The 22,008-nt window shown below is 41.2% G+C and overlaps 1 protein-coding gene across 4 annotated transcripts in view; it reads left to right on the top strand.

The window, feature by feature from the left end:
• The window catches only part of AFF1 (ALF transcription elongation factor 1), a 204,314-nt gene that overhangs the window by 35,948 nt on the left and 146,358 nt on the right, over window positions 1-22,008 (top strand). For 2 of the 4 annotated variants that reach the window (XM_077476366.1, XM_077476365.1), the window contains exons 2-3: window positions 9,440-9,560; window positions 15,694-16,491. In XM_077476366.1, the coding sequence (XP_077332492.1) occupies window positions 9,440-9,560; window positions 15,694-16,491 (919 nt within the window). Of the gene's footprint in view, window positions 1-9,439; window positions 9,561-10,120; window positions 10,254-11,711; window positions 12,116-15,693; window positions 16,492-22,008 lie in introns of those variants that run through there. The other 2 variants (XM_077476368.1, XM_077476369.1) reach the window with 2 other exon arrangements.

Raw genomic sequence — 22,008 nt, 5'->3', positions numbered from 1 at the left:
CTGCTTCATATTTTTTTCCTTTTTTTTTTTTTCCTCCATGAACACTAACACTAGAAGTCCAGTCAAAAATAAACTTTAAACCTATTCCCATCCCCATTCTAAGCTCTGTTAACTACCCTTTAAAGGCAAGATGAGTATATTTACGTATTCCCTGGGTGCTTCGGTTCAGTCACGTGATCTCCTAAGCGGATGGCTTCAAGGATGAGGAGAAAGCACCGACAACGGCTGCAGAGCCTGGGTGCTGATGCCATCCATAGAGATTCTGATGTCCCACTTTTACAGGGTAGCTAGCATAGGGATTAGAATGGGGGTGGGAGTAGTTTTAGTTCTACTCTTTTGGAAGCAGGTGAGGAACAGTAGGGCAAGCAACAAGAGTCTAGTTTTACACAGACCTTTCCAGCATAACAGATCTGCTTCAGATGTAGAATGCCCAAGAAGATCTAGGTGATCACCAGTTGGTTAAGTGACCAACTCAAGCCTGATTTTCTACAAAGTAGCACAAAGTGTGGTCAACCTTGTGTCTAGTTGATTAGTACAAAGCTACACTTGGCTTGCTCTATGTCTGTGTAACTAATTTCATGTAAATGTTGTTTTGAACAATAGGCAGATATAGTCAGTGTTTCAGTTCAGAACACCTCTTCCAAGTACCGCTATCAGAGGAAAAACAAATTTGCATCCACTTTTTTTCCTGTTTGTTCAATGTCTAACAATTAACAAGGCACTTCAGTACATGAATGCAAAGGGCAACAGTGCATCACTACTCCTGATTACCTGTCAGACAGCCAGAATAATGAGTTATCTGATGTCAAGCTGTAAAAACCAGCCCATCTATTACGTTTGTATTTGGAGACCAAGGCCTCTGATAATTCTGAAAGTTTCCTGTAATGTTTTACTGGTATAGAGTTTACAACTGGGAAATAAAAATGATCATCTCTAAATGGTAACTTTCAGAGTAAAGCATAGCTATATATAGGCTGTTCACTACTGCTGGGAAAAGACAGCTTAAGGAAGACTTGTGTGTGTATATTTATATGTGTGTATGTATATACAGTGGGGACGGAAAGTATTCAGACCCCCTTAAATTTTTCACTCTGTTATATTGCAGCCATTTGCTAAAATCATTTTAAGTTCATTTTTTTTCCCTCAATAATGTACACACAGCACCCCATATTGACCGAAAAACACAGAATTGTTGAAATTTTTGCAGATTTATTAAAAAATAAAAACTTAAATATCACATGGTCCTAAGTATTCAGACCCTTTGCCCAGTATTTAGTAGAAGCACCCTTTTGATCTAATACAGCCATGAGTCTTTTTGGGAAAGAATTCAACAAGTTTTTCACACCTGGATTTGGGGATCCTCGGACATTCCTCTTTGCAGATTCTCTCCAGTTCTGTCAGGTTGGATGTAAATGTTGGACAGCCATTTTTAGGTTTTGCCAGAGAGGCTCAATTGGGTTTAAGTCAGGACTCTGGCTGGGCCATTCAAGAACAGTCACGGAGTTGTTGTGAAGCCACTCCATTATTTTAGCTGTGTGCTTAGGGTCATTGTCTTGTTGGAAGGTAAACCTTTGGCCCAATCTGAGGTCCTGAGCACTCTGGAGAAGGTCTTCGTCCAGGGTATCCCTGTACTTGTCCGCATTCATCTTTCCTTCGATTGCAACCAGTCCTCCTGTCCCTGAAGCTGAAAAACACCCCTACAGCACGATGCTGCCACCACCATGCTGCTTCACTGTTGGGAATGTATTGGACAGGTGATGAGCAGTGCCTGGGTTTCTCCACACATACCGATTAAAATTAAGGCCAAAAAGTTCTATCTTGGTCTCATCAGACCAGAGAATCTTATATTTCACCATCTTGGAGTCCTTCAGGTGTTTTTAGCAAACTCCATGCGGGCTTTCATGTGTCTTGCACTTAGGAGAGGCTTCTGTCGGGCCACTCTGCCATAAAGCCCCGACTGGTGGAGGGCTGCAGTGATGGTTGACTTTCTACAACTTTCTCCCGACTACATCTCTGGAGCTCAGCCACAGTGATCTTTGGGGTCTTCTTTACCTCTCTCACCAAGGCTCTTCTCCCCCGATAGCTGTTTGGCCGGATGGCCAGCCCTAGGAAGGGTTCTGGCCGTCCCAAACATTTTCCATTTAAGGATTATGGAGGCCACTGTGCTCTTAGGAACCTTAAGTGCAGCAGAAATTATTTTGTAACCTTGGCCAGATCTTTGCCTTGCCACAATTCTGTCTCTGAGCTCTTCGGGTAGTTCCTTTTGACCTCATGATTCTCATTTGATCTGACATGCACTGTGAGTTGTAAGGTCTTGTATAGACAGGTGTATGGCTTTCCTAAACAAGTACAATCGGTATTATCAAACACAGCTGGACTCAAATGAAGGGGTAGAAACATCTCAAGGATGATCTGAAGAAATGGACAGCACCTGAGTTAAATGAGTGTTGCAGCAAATGGTCTGAATACTTGGGACCATGTGATATTTCAGCTTTTCTTTTTTAATAAATCTGCCAAAATGTCAACAATTCTGTGTTTTTCTGTCAATATGGGGTGCTGTGTGTACATTGAGGGAAAGAATGAACTTAAATGATTTTAGCAAATGGCTGCAATATAACAAAGAGTGAAAAATGTAAGGGGGTCTGAATACTTTTTGTTATATATATATATATATATATATATATATATGTATATATATATATATATATATATATATATATATATATATATATATAATAATTTTTTTTTTTTTTATATTCTGGCTTAAAGTAGATGGGAACTCTAAAAGACATATTTTGTTTTTTAAGCTTTGCAAATCCTAAGGCCTCACGCATAAGGGGAGTTAAAAAAAAAAAACGAGCTGCAAAGCCGCTGCCAATGCCAGAAAAAAGCTGCTGTAAAAACTTGCTTTTGGTAGCTTTTTGCATTGGCGTTAATGCATGTCTAGCCACGCCTAGCTTTTAGCAGTGTTTCTCTGCCTCTGTTCAAAATCAATGGTTCCCTATGAGAGCCCATTGATTTGAAGTCGCACCACACGTCAGACCATGATGATCCGACTTGCGGTGCGGCTTGTGCACTGAGGATCTTGAAGCGGAACCCTCCCCAAAATGCAAAAAAAAAAATGGCGTGGGGTTCCCCCCAAAATCTATATCGGACCCTTATCCGAACACGCAGCCCGGCAGGCCAGGAAAGGGGGTGGGTGCTTTGGAGACGAGGGCCTCTTCCCAACAACTCTGACTGGTGGTTGTCGGGGGTTTGCAGGTGGGGGGGCTTATCAGAATCTGGAACCCCCCTTTAACAAGCCATTCACCCCAAAAAGTGTCAAAAATAAAAACAGTACACAGATTTTTGACTAATTTATTAAAACCACTCCAACGCCTCTTCTCCTTACAATTTCTCCTTCTGGTGATGTCTTCTCCTGCTGCCTATTCTCCTCTCTGCGGTCTTCTCCCACTGTTCTTCCTCCTATGTTCTCCCGACAATCTCTCCCGCTATAATGCTGGGTCCGCTGTGTGCCATTACTTATATAGCCATGGGACGGGGCCAACTGGTGACATCTGGAGGCCCTGCCCCCTTGCGACGTCACCACCCTATCACGCCCCGGGTGGTGACATCACAAGAGAGCAGGGTCTCCGGTTGACCTCACTGGGTGACCCAGCCCCATGGCTATATAAGTAATGGCACAAGGAGGATCCAGCATTACAGCGGGAGAGAGCGTCGGAAGAACAGAGGGAGAAGACAGTGGAGAGAGGAGACCTGGCAAAGGGAGAAGACAGCAGTGGGAAGAGAACAGGCGGTAGTAAAAGAGAGAAGAGAACCATCGGAGCAAAAAGACATCACTGGAGGGAGAAGAACAAGAGGATGGAGACCTCGTCGGAGGGAGAAGAAATCGGAAGGAGAAGAGAAGCCAGCGCTGCTTTAAAAAATTACTTTATTAAAAACCTGTGTATTGTATGTTGGTGTGTGTGTGTGTGTGTGTGTGTGTGTATGTATGTATATATATATATATATATATATATATATATATATAATATATATAATTATGGTGGGGGGCCAGGATGGTGCTGCCCCCTTGTTAAAGGGGGGCTTCCAGATTCCGATGAGCCCCCTGCCCGCATACCTCAATGAGCACCGGCCAGGGTTGTTGGAAAGAGGCCCTTGTCCCCCTCAACATGGGGACAAGGTGCTTTGGGATGGGGAGCACAGGGCCCTCCCATGCCCCAAACTATAAGAGACAATATATGGAAACAAATCCAGACAATCATTGTCTGTCTGATTTTTATTTTTTTATTTTTTTTAATTTGCAAATTATGGTGGAAAATAAGTATTTTGTCAATATCAAAAGTTCATCTCAATACTTGGTTATATATCCTTTGTTGGCAATGACAGAGGTCAAATGTTTTCTGTAAGTCGTCACAAGGTTGTCACACACTGTTGCTGGTATGTTGGCCCATTCCTTCATGCAGATCTCCTCTAGAGCAGTGATGTTTTAGGGCTGTCGGTGGGCAACATGGACTTTCAACTCCCTCCAAAGGGTTTCTATGGGGTTGAGATCTGGAGACTGGCTAGGCCACTGGGTCATTGTCATGCTGAAAGACCCAGCCACGTTTCATCCTCAATGCCCTTGCTGATGGGATGAGGTTTGCACTCAAAATCTCACGATACATGGCCCCATTCATTCTTTCATGTACACAGATCTGTCGTCCTGTTCCCTTTGCAGAGAAACCACCCCAAAGCATATTGCCACCCCCATGCTTCAAAGTAGGTATGGTGTTCTTTGGTTGCAACTCAGCACTCCCTCTCTTCCAAACATGTCGAGTTGTGTTTCTACCAAACAGTTCTACTTTGGTTTCATATGACATTCTCCCAATCCTCTTATAGATCATCCAAATGGTCTCTAGCAAACTTCATACGGGCCCGGACATGTACTGGCTTAAAGCGGGAGTAAATCCGGCTTATATTATTATTATTTTTTTTCTCACCTGCAAGCTGACATGTTCCCTCGGCGTGTCTTCCGGGTATCGCGGCTTCAGCCGGAGCCATGATATCGTCACTCCCGCGCATGTGTGCGGGTCATTTTTCTGGCAAAGTCTGGCGTCTGCCGGGCTTTCAGCCGGAAATCCCCTGTGCGCATGCGCTTCTGCAGTCAGCTGTGCTTTGTGAGGGGAATATCTCCTAAACCATACAGGTTTAGTAGATAATTATTATTATTATTTTTTTTTTTTTACCTACAGGTAAGCCTTATTATAGGCTTACCTGTAGGTAAAAGTAAAAAAAAAAAAGAAAAAAAAACAGTATACAACCGCTTTAAGCAGGGTGACACGTCTGGCACTGCAGGATCTGAGTCCCTGGCGGTGTAGTGTGTTACTGATGGTAGCCTTTGTTACATTGGTCCCAGCTCTCTGCAGGTCATTCACTAGGTTCCCCTGTGTGGTTCATTGCCCCGATGTGCGTCTGCAGAGATTGGGCAGTGTCGTACTGCCTGTGATTATCACATCACTGCCGACTTCATGGCGGGTTCTGCGTGTGAAATGTGCGAACACGCTAGAGCTCATCCCTATCGTCAACCACGCGAGTTGGTAAATGTTGTACCTTTATTAAATGTAACCATATTGTTACACTTAGAGGTGCCTCTCTTCTTTGTATGCTCTGTAGCTCCTGCTGGATTGTGCTTCTAATCCCCTTGTGGAGGCTTCCATTTGTGGATGGGCATTTTATGATTACACAACCTATCACATTGTTATAATAATTTTTCTGGACTATAAACTGATGCTTAGCATAAATGTGTACACCCCAACAGATTTGTTAGAAAACCTTTTATTTTCCTTTTGAGAATCTTTTTTTTTTTATGGGACACTATACTACAAAATACTCCCACAAATACAGGCCATTGATTGCAACCAAGATTTGTTAATTTGTACACACTAAGTATTTTTCCTAAAAAAATTAAAAATTAAATAATTCAATACCATGTTGCAAAAATGAATACACCCCAATGAAAGTCCTGAGAAAGAAAATAATTTACACAAAGAAAGGTGAAGGCTACAAGAGGATCAGCAAAGTGTTACTTATCAGTCAGAATACTGTAGCAAAAGTGATGTAAAGAAAATTACAAAGATGGAACTGCAACCATCTCACAGATGTCCAGTCCGTCCACAGAAGTTAACACCTCGACAGGAGCGTCTTCTAAAAATGGCTAAAGAAAATCGCCATGCAAGTTGACTGTGGTTAGCTAAAGAAGGACAAACTGGAGTGATTGTTTCCTGTGACAAAATACGGCATACACTGCAGAAGAATGGCATGCGCTGGTATCGTCCACAAAGGAAGCCTCTCCTAAAGCCCATGCACAAAATTTTTTTCCAGGACCCATGCTAAAAGACTACTGGGACTCTGTGTACTCTGGATTGATAAGACCAAGATAAATGTTTTTGAAACTGGCTTCAAAACTGTATGGCATTGCTAAGGAGAGGAGTGCAAATAAAAATGCATGGTGGAGGCAGTGTCTCTCTGTGGAGCTGCATGAGTGCTGCTGGTGTGGGTGGAGCTGCATTTCATTTATGGTATCGTTCATTCACAGATGTACTGCTCTATATTGAAAGACAAGATGCTACCATCACTCCGTGCCCTTGGTCATGCTGCACTTTTCCAACACGACAATGATCCAAAACACACATCTAAGGCCACTGTTGCATTTCTGAATAACAGGGTGAAAGTGATTCAGTGGCCAAGTATGTCTCCTGATCTGAACCCAATCGAACAACTATGGGGAATTCTGAAGAGACAAGTTGAGCATCACTCAAAATTTAGGCTCTAAAATAGTATTTTATTGAAGAATGGAAAAAGATAGCTGTTGCAATAGGTTGTCAACTACTTGTTCATTCCAAGCCTAGACTTGGTGCTGTCCTTACAAATCATGGAGGTCATACAAAATACTAGCTGAAGTAGTTTTTGTTGTGGGGTGTAGTAATTTTTGCACAAATTTGAGTAAAATTGAAACTTTTGTAATCCAAGTTCTATTATCAACCTTACTTTACGTGTAATGAGCTAAACAAATGTTCTATGAAACTCAGTTTTGTCAAAATTTTGGAAATTGTTCATAGATATTGGTTAAAATCTTACTTTTGAAAAGGGGTGTACTCATTTATGTTAAGCACTGTGTATGTGTGTATATATATGTATATGTATATGTATGTGTGTGTGTGTGTGTGTGTGTGTTTTTGTAATGTACTGTGTTCCCAAAATTCTGCTTTAAAGCGCATGTTTCTTTTAGCAGCCAAAAGTTTCCATATGAATAGCTGGCATCTTATGTTTGCTAACCTGTCAGGTTAGCAGCTGTCAATAAAAAAAAAAGCAAAACAAAAAAAAAAAAACGGTTATATGCCTCATCTTGGTTCTTGAGAACATTTAGCTAAACATTTCACTTTTTTGGCTTCTTATCTGAGTACAGCAGCTCAGACCTTCACAGCTGCGCCTTTTCTGATACAGCCTTTGCCAGCAGTATATGATAAGGGCCATTGCTGATGATGCAGGAATTTCAAAGCATTATAAAGCATATTTTGTTTGACACATGACCAACTATACTAATACCTTGTATATCCTTGTGTATTGATGAAAACTTAGTTATGTTTTTATCATTGAAGCACATCTAAACACAAAAACTGTATATACTGCAGCCTACCAATCCTTGGATGTGGTGGTTGCATTTCTGACAAGGTCACCTAGTGTCTTCTGTACTTGCTGAAAATGGTCTTGGCCTGAAAATGAATGCAGTGTCTTTGTCACTTCCTGTCAGAATACAACTAAAACAATGTTCTCTATCTTTGTAAGATACTAATCCCATCAAGTCATCACATAAAGCTTAAACAGACTAAACCCCCCCCCCCCCCCCCCCATTCACGTTGTACCGTGTGGCTGCTGAGGCTATTGTTGTTTTCAGACAGCCGCAACCAGCGCCTGTCTGGATACATTTGCTGTTTAGGTGTTATTTTGCAGGGCCACCCATGTAGTACATTTTGGCTGGTTCTTATAGCATGTACCCTGCTTAAAGTGGTTGTATGCCCTGGAAGAAAAGAAGGAAAAAAACTAACTGTAAAGCAAAGGTATAAAACAGCTAGTATGCACCACATAGAAATACTTAGAACAAAGCACTTGCACCTCCTCCTGGTCACCGCTGAGGGAGCCGACGTGTTCCCTCCTGTGTTTCTCCTGGGTTCCCGACTCTGGTACTTTGAGTGGCTGGAGTCTGTTGCGGCTCGGCGCTCTGAATATCTGCCTACATCCGCAAGACCTTTAGAGTGAACGTGCTGCTGGCGTCAGAGGCTGTAAGCAAGGTGAATATATTAATTTTACCTACCGGTAAGTCTTATAATAGGCTTACCTGTAGGTAAAAATGTGTAAGTGGAGTATACAACCGCTTTAAAGTGGTTGTAAACCCTTACAAACCACTTTGACCTACAGGTAAGACTAGATTAAGGCTTACCTGTAGGTCCAAGAAATATCTCCTAACCTACACGGTTTATGAGGTATTTACAAAAAGACAGCCACCCCTGTCTACGGCGAATGTGCCGTAGACAGCGGTACGCAGGCGCACTGAACATGCCGCTGCTAACAGCGATATGCCGTTGATGGGGGCTCCTGTGCGCATGCTCGGGAGTGACGTCATCGCTGCTCCAGCACTGTGAGTGGCCTGAGCAGCGATACCTTGAAGAAGATGGACGCTTCGTGCTACAGGGGACAGTGGTGACATCGCTGGCTCCTGTGAGGTAAGTGACACATAATGGACTACTATGCAATGCATAGTAGCCCATGATGCTTTACCTTTGCAGGGAGACAAAGGAAGTAAACCCATTAGGGTTTACTTCCTCTTTTAATGAAGATGAGCAAAAGCAGATCTGCTTGAAGTCCCAGCCTGCAGCTTCCATAGATACAATGAAGAAATGGGAGTATACACAAAGGGACAAAAAATTTGTTATTTGTAGGGTTACCAGGTGTAAAGAGCCTTGTAAAATAAAGCAGCCACTACATCTTATGCCTGTTAAGCTGCATTACATTCCATTTATGTTTTGGGGTTTAGATGAGCTTTAATTTATATTTAACTATTGCTTTAGACCGCTAATGTGCTTTTTTAAATTTAGTTATCAGGAAAGGGAAAACATTCAAATCAAATTAAAAGAAAACAAAGTACAGCAAAATACCTGAAAATGCTGCTGCTTTGTTTTGTGTATACATTGTGTCTGAGACGTCGTTTTTGTATGTTTGTTTTATTTATGACTGCTCAAGCGTGGGGATAATTTTTTATTTTTATTTTTTCCTTTTTAAATAAGCTAATGCAGGTAACAGTAGGAAGTATACAGTGGGCAGATTAATGCTATTATATCATTTTGTAGATGGTGTACTGTGTAAAGGTTTGACCAGTTTTATTATTTATTTCATTTGGCAGCTTATACAATGAAGAGAGGAATTTACTTCGAATCAGAGAACGCGAGAGACGAAATCAGGAGATTCTACAAGAAAGACACCCATTCAGTGATAATGCACCCCTTTTTCCAGAGCCTTACAAGGTAAAAATTGTGTGCCTAGTCTGACCTTTTTTTTTATTTTGTTTAAATGTGACATAAAGTAAGGCCGGCCATATACTGTTCGAATCTCGGCCAGTTCTGCAGGAAGGGCCGAGATTCGAGGCTGGATGTACCAAGTTGATCAACTTTGGTACAACCAGCCTGCCGGATTATCTGGCGATTAATTACTGCCTTTTCCCAGTGGAGACAGTAGGGACTGCTTCCCCCGTCAGGAGAAGACTATTTCTAAATTCCCTGTCAACACTGTGCAAATTCCTTTCCTGCGGCCACAGACATTTTCACCGTGTATGGCCGGCCTAAGGTAATAATAGTATTGGTACTTGCATTTGATCAGCCTGAGGACACGTAGAAAAAAAATGGTGGTTCTAGGAGGGACGCGGGGATGAAGAGATGGTTGGTGGTAAGTTGTAATTGGTTTTAACCTTCTAAGGTGTGTATAGCATTTGTTTTTGAGAGAAATGTGTGTTGGACCAGGGATTTAAATTTTTATTTTTGATTTTTTTACAAAAATGTTCATCAGCTGCTTTGATATCGTTTGTCAGCCTTCTTTAGCAGCACAAAGAGCTATATGACAAGCTTGACCATCGTTCTTAAGACAACAGGAAGATTTCCCTGATTTGGGAACACATATTCCAAAACCAATTTTGAATTGGTAGAAACAATCAAAATCCGACAGTAAGTACTTTATTATTTAGCATTAGCGTGCATTGTGACAGAATTGACAAATGTATTTTTCATGCACAAATGTCGGCACATATGCAAACATTTTCCTGTCCGTATAATTTACCATAATTTATCTGTAGTGTATAGGCCATAGATGATTTTTAGGTCTTTCATTTACCAGTCTGACTCTGAAGTAGGCACATCGGTGGGGTGGTAGATGGCCAATCATGAGTGATGTGGCTCTGAAATGCTGTATGTTGTGACTTTACATGAGGACATCCTTCTATTGCCACCAAAAATTACCCTTTTTGTGTGTTTTTTGAATGAGTGGGGGGGGGGGGGGATATCTGGGGGTGTCTTATTCTAAAGGGGGCTTTTAGCTTTTGATAAGCCCCTCTCCCACATCCACGCATCTTTTTTGGGAGATGGAATTTGGAGATGATGCCTTTGTCCCCTCATCATGGGGACAAGGTGTCTTACAAAAGAGGAGGCATTGCTGTCCACTCCCTTGCAAGATACTTTCCCAATGTTGAAGACATGTAGCTTGATCTGGTTTAAGGTGTTTGGGGTGGGGGGGGGGAGTTGCTGGCCCCACACTCGCTGCCCTCCCATTTTCTGGCCACCCAGGTTGCATGCTTGGATAAGAGTGTTTGTTTTAAAATCTTTACTAGTTGTTTAAGAAAAAAAAATCCATAAAATACCCTTATCTAGGTATGTAGAGTGGTCAGTATAGGGGAGTTGGACGTGAGCGTGCACTCCTCTCCTCAACCATACCATTCCATGTGCTTCAACATTGGGAGGGTACTTTTCAGGGGGGAAAGGAGAGGCAACATGCCCCTTTTCAATCCATCTTGTACCCATGTTGAGAGGATAAGGGACTCCACTTTTTGGATAAATGGGTAACAAGGGGTACACTTACTCTCATCCCGTCGCCAAAAAAGGGAAAAGGCAAATGACAACAACCACACTGAAGAAAGGTATTTTAAAAATTAGAATACAATGTCAAGTCTTCCAATGATACTGATCATCATGATCTGCTGTCTGAAGATGTTGACCCACCAACACTACATCATTATGCACAACATAGTTCACTCCCCCAATTACAATATTCTGTAAATTTATCCTTATGACCTGCTATAGTGATTGAACAATACAGTGTAAGATTGATTTGTCCAGTTAGAATTCCAAAAGCATTGAACAATTGGAATGCCATGTAGCTGGAAACTAGCAAAAAAAAATATAATAGACATTGAAAACAAAATGGAGTGGCATCGTAGACCGTTCTAGAAAGGAGCTGCCTCTCCAGAAAAAAGGTCATAGTGGAGTAGGGGCTTGCAGAATACTATTCTACTGCATTTTCACCTACTAAGCTTTCTGAAGCAATGTAAGAACTTTCAGGGATAAGTTTACAATAATTTTTTTCTCCTTCAAATTTAAGACTTGCAAGCTCATGTTTTCTTTCATTTTCAGAACGGCAAGCAACTTCCATGACAACTACAATTCAGAGGAGGAGCGAGAAGGGATCTGTGGCAGAGGCTAATACTGCCAGTACTCTGGAGCATAATGCTAGCAGTCCTGTTGTTTCTGACAGCAATGTCACCGCAACCACACAGTGAATGTGTCTATGGTGCCTGAAGAGGGGCCAAGTCCGTCTACTGCAAGGCCAAGTTTTGAGACCAGGCCCGCTAAAAGCAGATAACTTGCTATTCTTCCACGGCCTCAGAAAGACAAGGATACCCTTTGGAATGTTCTGAACAAAATCCGTGAAAAGATATAGGCAATGAATATACACAAGAATACCGCCTTGGAATGGCTGTGGTCCCTTTTACTCAGGATAGTTCTTGAGGTTACAAAAAGGCCCTCACCATGGAAATGTTAGTTTCCCTAATTGTACTGTCCTGATGCAGCACAAAATGCTTCACATATATATCGGCTTGCACTATCACCACCTGCAGCGCCACTACTGCCATACTGTTGTCTTCTCCCTTCCTCTAGTTCTCTACCTTTCCATGAACCCTACCCATCTAATGAGAACATGCATCAGAGATCACACCATTATGGCATTGCTGTTCCACTACCATCTCCGTCTCATTTTTTTTTCTTTTTAAACCCTACCGCCAACATTTCAGTGAGGACAGACCTACTTTCCATGTCCAACTAGTTTTGAAGAATGTAACAAAGGAAATCTCTCCACATTGCCCTCTTTATTTTACATATAAATGTTTTTTATTGAAAAGTTTTTTGAAATTTAGGATGGGATCTGACCTCCAGATAACATTGCTTCCCTACTTAGTCCTTGTTCACATGGGCTTAAGACCCCTTTCACACTGGGGTGGGGTGGCATCAGTGGTAAAACGCCGCTATTTTTAGCAGCGCTATTTGGCCGCTAGCTGGGCCCTTTTACCCCCACCCGCTAGGAGCTGAGAAAGGGTTGAAACCACCGCAAAGTGCAGGAGCATTGTATACACAAATGCTGCTAGCAGGACTTTTTTTTTTTTTTACCATCCTGCCAGCACACTGCTCCAGTGTCAAAGCCCTCGGGGCTTTCACACCGGAGACACAGCAGTGGCTCTTTCAAGGTGCTTTGCAGGCGCCATTTTTAGCACTGTAGTGCCTGCAAAGCGCCCCAGTATGAAATGGGTCTTCGTTTTTGCATTCTTGTTGTTCAGAGTGAAAAATAAAATATTTTTTTAATTGACTGTTTTGCTTGCTTGAGTTTCATTATAAAATAATACAATTAAAGTGGAACTTTAGTCAGAAAATTTAGTCCTGCTGGATCTCTTCAGACTGGTCCATTTTACAGGTATAGCTATACTTAAAAATAAGTATTTTTACTGTTTAAAATCCAGTAATACACTGTCTCCCCCTGCTCTGCACATGCTCTGTTGCTCTCTTTTTAGGCACTGTGCTGAATTTGTAGAGGCCGATCTGCTGATGGCCTAAAGATTTACTGCTGTTCAAGGGCTCTGGGCTTGAGTAAAATGGCAGCCTCCAGCAAGAAAAAAAAGGAATAATGCTGGAGACAAGTTACAGCACATACTAATTTTGGTAGCTAATTATTGTGAAATGTGTTTCTTGTTTAAAGAACATTCTTTTTTTATACCTTTTTTTTATTTTGGGTAAAGTTCCACTTTAAATACAGTCTGGAATATTTGCACTAACAGTTAAAACTTCAGGACAAGCTTTCACAACGAGCTTGTCTGGAATATTCAACATTATGTCAAATAATACAGCTCTTGCCATACTTCTTCCTGCTGCATATACAAGACCTTTAGCTGTCGTACATGGAAGGGATAGCATAGCGTTCTTTTTCCCCTTGGTCAATTACAGAGCACAGTGTAAATGACCAAATAAAAAAAAAATAGCCTGTAGTTCTGATTTAAAGTGGTTGCAAATTTTTACATATATACACAGTGAAGTGACTGGCATCAGGTGTTACACAGAGATGAAACAAATCATCCTACATACATTTTACCTGTTTATCTGCAGTCTTCTCTTCTTTACAGCCATTCAAAGTCCAGCATTTTTTTTTGAAGCTTGTCTGGGAGTTCCTGAAAAAAGGGGACAGAGAGCTGAAGTTGCACTCTGTAGAGCTCAGTGAGGAGATTTCTTGAAAGCTGATTGGACAAAAGTGACATGCCCCCTATACACAGCACAAAGATCACTACCCTGCCTCCTTTATTATCTTGGTGTCAGGAAAACTTGTCACTCATGCAGATGGTAGAAGAACAAAGCAGTAGACAGATATGACACTTGGTACTCTTATTTGATACAAGTACATACTATAGGGGGATATGCCTTGTTCATATTTCAAGTCTGAGGTTTACAACCACTTTAAGCATTACAAAATAGTAACTCTAGGCACAGCGGAAGCATTGCCCCGCTAGAGTGTGACATCGCCTTCTGGTATGCTGTTTTCAACGTTTCTTAAAGGTTGTCAAAGTTGAAAAAATGGCATACAAATTATTTATATATCATTATTTACATCCTTATAGTAGTGCTAGTTTAGCCTTTCCTGCCAGCCATAAGTATATATGTGACAGCACTGCAGTGAGCCTTATTCTGTATGCCCTCAGCATGGTGTCCAATTGAGTGCCCTCTCACCTTTCATGCTGCCACATATGTTTATGACTGGCGTGAAGGGATTAAAAAAAGAGCTGTCTTTTTTTTAATTATTATTATTTTTTTTTATTAGACCGATGTTTAAATACATTTAAATGCATTAGCTACATACAATGTACAGAGCTGTTTTCGCCTTGCCTCTGGAATAAAACTGAGTCGGGCTGAGCCCTGCTCAACCAGTCACAGGAAGCTTTGTATTTTATGAATGAATGCAAGGCTTCCTGTGATTGGATGAGGTAGATTTTGTGATGTCATCTGTCCATCTCAGCCAGCCAAAAAAAATCTTCCTCTGAATGGCCTACTCTATTTGTTCCAGGAGATGGACAGGAAGTTGATGCACCAATGCTAGAAGATAGTGCTGTATATAGTATGTAGCTGATGCTACATACAGTTAACACAGTTAACAGTTAAAACAGTGCTCCTGGCAGGCTCATCACTTAGTGAAGGCAGTAGTCCAGACAAACTGTTTTAAAGTGACAGCTGAAGTTGAGCTTTAACGTGACTATTTACATATACTTAACCTTTCTCCCTTCTACCTCACTCACTAGTCACCATTCCTCGCTGCAGCCTCCTAAGCTTGAGCATTAACAAAACATTTGGTTTTGTGTACAAACGTGTCGCAGTGCATCTTTACCATTCCTTCCCTTTTGATGAATATGCAGGAATAAAACTGGCCATTTGTATCTTTGCTAGCCTCTGATTGGATGCAGGCCCTCTGCAAAGCAAAATTTGGCCGGGTCATTTGGTGAATAGAGCTTGCAAAAAAATCTATTTCTGAGTGGTGTTTGAGGAATTGGGGTTAAAGAAAATTCTTCAAAACACATTTCAATGTGCATGTGATTTTTGTGGGGCTTTTTTTGTGTACATGTTTTTAGTGTGAGCCCTGGGCTCTGACTAATGTCCAGACTAGGACTCACCTCTTCATGACACTAAACTCCCTGCCCCTACCATTCTTCCTTCAAATTCCGATGAATGTTGGACTGGGGGTGGAGCTTCAATTCTACTTGAGCTGAAGTCGAGACCCCCATAAAGCTTGGGTCCAAGGGGTTGCACAGAGACAGATTTACAGCTATTTTGTAACTTGTGTCTGATTTTGCTAGTGATATTCCAGATTAAGTTTGTAACATGCTGTAAAATTTGTTTCTGAGGATAAAAGGAATCAAACTCTTTAACTGGAAAGAGGACAAAAATTGTGACAACCTTTTGACCTATGACAGTTGTTACATATAAAGTGTTTTCTTCTTCAATAAAAATAAAATCAGTAAAAATGTGTGTTTTTGTTTCCCTGCAACATGTTTTTAATTTTAATATTTTTATTTTTTTATTTTAGACACGTAAAGGGGATGAATTGTCAAGTCGTATACAGAGCATGCTGGGTAATTATGAAGAGGTTTGTGAAGAAGTAAAGGAACTTATAGGTGTAAAGTCCTGCCAGGATCCCATTCATGTCCCTTCAAGTGCTTTACCAGTCTCTTCACCAGTGAAATCAGATAAGCAGCACTCTTATCACAGCACTAACAGTCGGTCTTTGGGGTCCCGGCAAAGGCCTCATACAGGTTCTGTCCTATCCTCTAATGAATTGAGAGGGAGCCACAGTCAAAGTCGTGTGAGCCTTCAGCAGCGTACAAGCGTCATGTCTATGGAGAAAAGTGTCAAGCAAACTCAAGAAGGTAGCTCTGCTAAACCGTCATCCTCCCCTGCGTCCATCTCAGCCCTTTCCCCTCTACTGTCGTCCTTGTCACCTCCAGTTGAGCCATTGTCCCCATTACATTCCAGCAATCAAGTTGATTCCAAGCCGCGGGGCGGCCAAAGCCATGCAAAATCTCACCACCGTGCCACAAAATCTCCAATTTTGAGTGACACAGGCAACAGAGAAGGCACTGCTACTACTGTTGCTAATTTGGTGCCTTCCTCACAAACTTTCCCAAAATATTTGTCAAATAGTACATTGCCCCCAAAGCCCACTGCTTATGTACGGCCCATGGATGGTCAAGATCAAGTTCCTACTCATTCACCAGATTTAAAACCACTTCAAGAGGACTACCATGAGGAGTCATATGGAAGTCACGTAGATCTAAAACCTAGTGGCAAGGATACATTTTCCAAACTAGCATCTGAACCATATGAGGTAAGTCCTTCAGTAACTTAAAAATATATGCACATCTAGGTCTGATTATTTCAGATTTGTAAAAATGCTCAGTGCCACAACTTTTGTACATATTCTTATTTTTTATTTATTTTAAATACATATGTTGATCCTGATGTGCATATATCCAAATAATTCTAGGGTTAATGTTTACATTTTGCTCATAGCCTTGTTGACTGCCTGCAGGTAACTGACGTTCAAAGTGGACTGTTTAGTACTGTACATAATCACATGTAGTGTTTATTAGATTGCATCTTGGGGATCACTAAGTTTTACTGGTTAGGGCCATCTCACACAGTCCAACCGCAGAGCATTGTACCCAAGGTTTTTGTGTGGGTTACCTGCGATTTCCCATAGACTTCTGATGTCATGCTCTCTGACAGCAAGTCAGAGGGAGCTTTGTATTCACTCACAGAATACAAAGCCGTCAATGAATGGCTGAGCCACACTCAGACAGACTTTGTATAGTTCCGGGTGTAAGACTGGAAGCAGGGAACGGCCGAGATTCGATCCATGTATGGCCAGACTGATTGTACTCAAGTTGATCCATCAATCGACTTAAGCCTAGTACACATGGGTCAAATGTCAGGTGACATCAGCCGGTTCAATAAAAACATTCAATCCGTGTGTATGGCAGCTGGCTCGACAGAAGCCACTCGAAAACCAGCGGGCGATCAGCACAACCAGAGTGTTCTGGCCGGGAGGCCTTCCCCGTTTCAGAACACAATAGCTCAGCGGGGGAAATCGCTATATTAACATTGGATTGTTAGAACAGTGGCTCCGACTGGAGATGTCGGTTTCTTTTCCTTCAAAAAATGAATGGTGTATACTAGGCTTTAGCTACAGCCAGCATGTCGGATTTCTAGCATGCAATTATTGTCAGTGGCTATAGCCACAAGTAATGCTCACTGTGTTCTCCCCGGCAGGGACGGCTTCCCGTGCTAACTTCCGGGAGAACACAATATCTCCTCTTCATCTATGCCGTACCTTAGCGCTACATATATCTTGTATAATAACTCTAATCAGTACAGCAATTGCTGCATGGGCAAAATGTACGGGATCTGAAAGTTTGCATTTTCTAATATTGTAAATAGCTTGTGTTAGGCCCGGTTCACACTGCTGCAACTTCAAAGCTGACATGACATTCCAGCTCGACTTTGGCATGACTTGCATATGCACTCTGTAACAAGTCAATGCAAGTCATGCCAAAGTCGCACCAAAAGTAGTGCAGGAACCTTTTTATAAGTCGGATCGACTCAAGTCACTCCTATTAGAATGGTTTCATTGCACTTAATGGGACACGACTTGTCATGTGACTTGTGCTCTGTCGTAGTGCATGTTGCACCAGTGTGAGCTGGCTTAAATGAAATTGGATTTAGGGCTTGTTCACATTATAACAGCCCAACACAGTCTAAATTAAAAATAAACCAATGGGGTACTGTTTTAGCGGCACTTGACCACTGTTGAGCGGTGCTTTTGCGCCATGTTTTTAACCCCAAAAAAGCTCTGAGCAGGGCCCTCAAGTTCCTTTTATACCAAATTGTAATTCAACTGTAATGTCTGCTTTTATTTTGTAAAGTGCTGCGCTAACTGTTGGTGCTATATAAATCCTGTATAATAATACTTTTGACCATATAGTGTATCTAGCATGGTGTCTTGAATAGTTGGGTACTATCGAAGACAGAAGGGCTTTGATGATCTCTGCTTCTGCTGCTTCTTCTCTCTTTTAATGGTAAAAGCTCCTCTATAGCTTTACCACAATATAGTTACATAATTACATAGGTTGGAAAAAAAGACACAAGTACATCTAGTTCAACCATAAAAAAAATATGGTTTCCCAACTTAAGCTGGCCATACTTGTCTCGACAGAAGTCTGAAAATCAGCGGGGTATAAACTTATCACCTGAATAATGACTGCATCCCATCAAATGAAGTCACTTTTCAGGTATTTAGGCGACCATTAGTGTCGCAGCTGTTTTGATTACAGTAGCTGGCAGGGGACATTCATGCATGTTTAGCTTGGATGGAGGAATTTATTGATTTTGTGTGTATGGCTTGCCCAAGTCATTAAAGCCTACCAAAAAAAGCAACAAAATCAGCACCAGGGTAGTTACTTTCGATCGTGCCATGTGTCCCTAGTGGCTATTGCAACATGGCAGTCATCAAATGTCAAAATCAATGGATTCCGATCTGTGTATGGGCCGACTTAAGACATTTGCTGGGTGCCAGCATAGTTGATGTGATGACAGCAGATTCAGAACCATCACTCATGTAACACGCAATAGTATTTCCCTATTCTCCTCCCTACTGCAGCTACGTAGAAAGAGGGGAGGTGTGGAAGACCTTGGCCGGCAAAGAGTTTAACCGGACGCTCCTAGAGGCGGAGAGGGCTAGGACATAGGAGACTGCTAGGAATTTGAATCTTCTGAAGTAGTTATGCATTTAGCAAGTTCAAAGGCACATTTAAAGTGATTAAAAAAATTGTTAGTGCAATGGAAAAACACTGCAAGTAAGCAATTAAAATGTGATTTTCCATGATTTTACCTGTAACAGGGTCTCTTTAAAGTTACTATGGAGAAAAAAGAGAAGGTGCTGAAAATGACCAGATTTGGGTAATTGCCATTTCACAGTTGCAGATAATGGCTTGTATGTGTGCGTATAAATGTTGGCATTGTGCCGAACCTCTGTATATCAGTACTGCTGGACTGAAAAATGAAGTCAGTTAAAACTTGGCCTGAAAAAAAAATGAACTGTTGGTGCAGATAAAACAAATCTCATGTACAGTATGTATGTACCTTTAGTCAGAAATGGGTAATGCTCTAGCTGGACATATGGTTGTGATCTGCTACACAAATATACTTTCAGTGTTTGTTTTAACCTCTCAGTACTTTCCTGACGTCTGAAGTTGGAAGCATTGTGCTGTGTCCAAGTTAGAACCCAGCAATTGGAACATTTTGTTTAGCTTCCCTGTTCATTAAAGCAAATGCATGATTTTAAAATGGTTTGACGCCTTGGACAGAAATATAAAAAATTTGCATATGAAGTACCTACTATATAGCTGAAGGTAGCATATGTTTACACTTTATGCTTAAATGTTGATAGGTAAGTGCTGTCAATTTATGGGGCCAATAAAGGTGAAAGGGAAAAAAAAATGATATTTATATACTTTATAAGGAGAGCATGCAACAGGCTGGGATACACTGAGTGTGAGAGTAACCATGTCAAATGTTGCATATGGCCACACAGCATTTCATGACATTTTCCAAAAATTATTTTTATTTTAATATGGGATTTATATAGTGCCAACAGTTTACGCAGTGCATAAAGTGGTAGTAAAGATTGCTTTTTGAATTTAGACCTACAGGTTAGCCTATAATAACATATTAATGCTTACCTCTAGGTACAGTAAATATCTCCTAAACTTGCACCGTCTATTATGTGCTGCGGTAGGCAGAACGATTTTTGGTTCACTGTGGTGCATTAGGCAACCCATTCAAATGAATGGGCTTCTTTACCCCTTTACTTCAATGAACAATATAATGCTCATTATTGCACTGGACCTCCCTGGTGTGAATGGACCCTAATGCCTGCCTCCTCAGCAGCGCACAATGCTCCCTGTTGTGTATTTTCCCCCTGTTATGCCTCTTTCTCACAGACCAGATACGGTTTTGCTCAGTATGGAATCTGTCCACTGATCCCTGCTGAGCAGAGCAGGCTAATGACATGTCTGCTCTGCATAAACCCACATTGCTCTATGGGCAGGCAGATGTACACAGACCTGCTATCTGTTTACACCCAACCACCCTCTGATCTGATCCAGCCTTTTTATCTGTTTTTGCCAGATCAAATCAGAGGTAGCCAGGTATAAACTGACTCGAGACGGTTTACATTGGACTACCCGTAGATAAGAATGGAGGGTCCATTCAGGTTTGCCTAAAAAACAGACAGGTGGACCCAATCGGAGTCCTTATGTGAAAGGGGCCTTCTGATGCAGAGAGAGACCTCATAGCAGTTAATTTGCTCAGCAAGGACAAAACGCACAGGTTTAGTTTAGGCTGATAACTTTTCCATATAGGTCTTTAAAAATGACCCATTATTCAAAATATAAAAGAGTTTGGCAAAATAACAGTATTTTGACCATGCTTTATTTGCCAGTTGATCATCGTGTAAATGAATTTGTCACGTACTTCTCATGGAAACTTAACAGGTGGAGCTTTTCACAGTAGATATTCATAGTTTGCTTTGAAAAATATACAGTACCTTGACTTTTACAGCTAACATGAATCTTGGTGTATGTCCAGGTAAAATGAAGGAAAATATAACAATGTTTGTTGTAGCAAAGGGACTGTAAAAGGGCATCATGTGGTGAGCAAACAAACAAAACAGGAATAGATCACATACAATTCCAAATGTATTATACAAAAGTAAAAAAAACATAGTAGGAACCACATCCCTGTGTTCCCAGGTAATGATCACATCTGCAATACGAAAAATATTTGTTTTTTTACAAAACTAGGCCACATCAGAAGCTCAGAGCATTTTTGAAAACACTTTTTGTCAGGAACGCATGTGAACACAGATGTCCAGAACAGGATCAATGTACAAAAACCAGTGTTAAGACCTTGTCTTGTACAATGGAGTTCCAGTGAGTCAGCAACATGATAGAACAGCAGGGAACATGTAGTGGATCATAGGCATTTGGCACTAGCAGTTACCAACAACTATCACCCCACATCAATAGAATATGCATATGCAAAAAGTAGTTATTAACTGGCATCTACAGATAAATGATCATCTGACAGTGGTGGAGCACACTGGCCATGTGTGAGAATTACAGCAGTGGCTTTTACATATTTTGTGTGTGTCAAAGTCCATCGTGGAGGTTGCTCATGATACAATGTAACTACTTTATGCATATTCGCATATTCTTTTTTTGTATTATCAGTTATATATATATATATTAGGCTGTTACTAATGAAAAGGTTTGTTCGATTAATCGTTTTATTTTTATTTTTTTTTAAATGGATTAATCGACTAATTTCGATTAATTATAACGCACATACAGATCCAACTTCTTTCAGCTGATCTCCTTGCATTGCAACTCTGCATTAGTCAGTGGTAAATGTGGTATACACTATATACAATCACCCAACACTAGTTAGTTTCCACAATCCATGACTTTTCACAGTTCAAACTGATGTAAGTAATTTTTTTTTTTTTCCACAGTAGCGTGACAATCCCCCCACCTCTGGTCTAACTAATCACTCTCCCCTTATGGCATGGACCCCTGTGCAAACAGGTGATCATGCAAGCGGGTATCAAAAGGGTTAACACGGACCATAAACTTCTCTCATGTCTCCTTAGATCTCAGCAAGGATGCCAGGTCATGGGTAGAAAGAAAAGATCTAAGTGCTCACCGCTTAAGTACAAGATTTAATTTTTGTGTTCAAACACAAACTACTCACATAAAGATGATAAAAACACAGCATGTAAAGCCGA

This window comes from Lithobates pipiens, unplaced genomic scaffold (assembly GCF_037356315.1).
Source record: "Lithobates pipiens isolate NorthernLeopardFrog02 unplaced genomic scaffold, aLitPip1_a1.2 Scaffold_13, whole genome shotgun sequence".
In the NCBI taxonomy this organism is placed as follows: Eukaryota; Metazoa; Chordata; class Amphibia; order Anura; family Ranidae; genus Lithobates; species Lithobates pipiens.
Note: the sequence above shows the minus strand (reverse complement) of the source record. Positions and strands in the feature narration are given on the sequence as shown.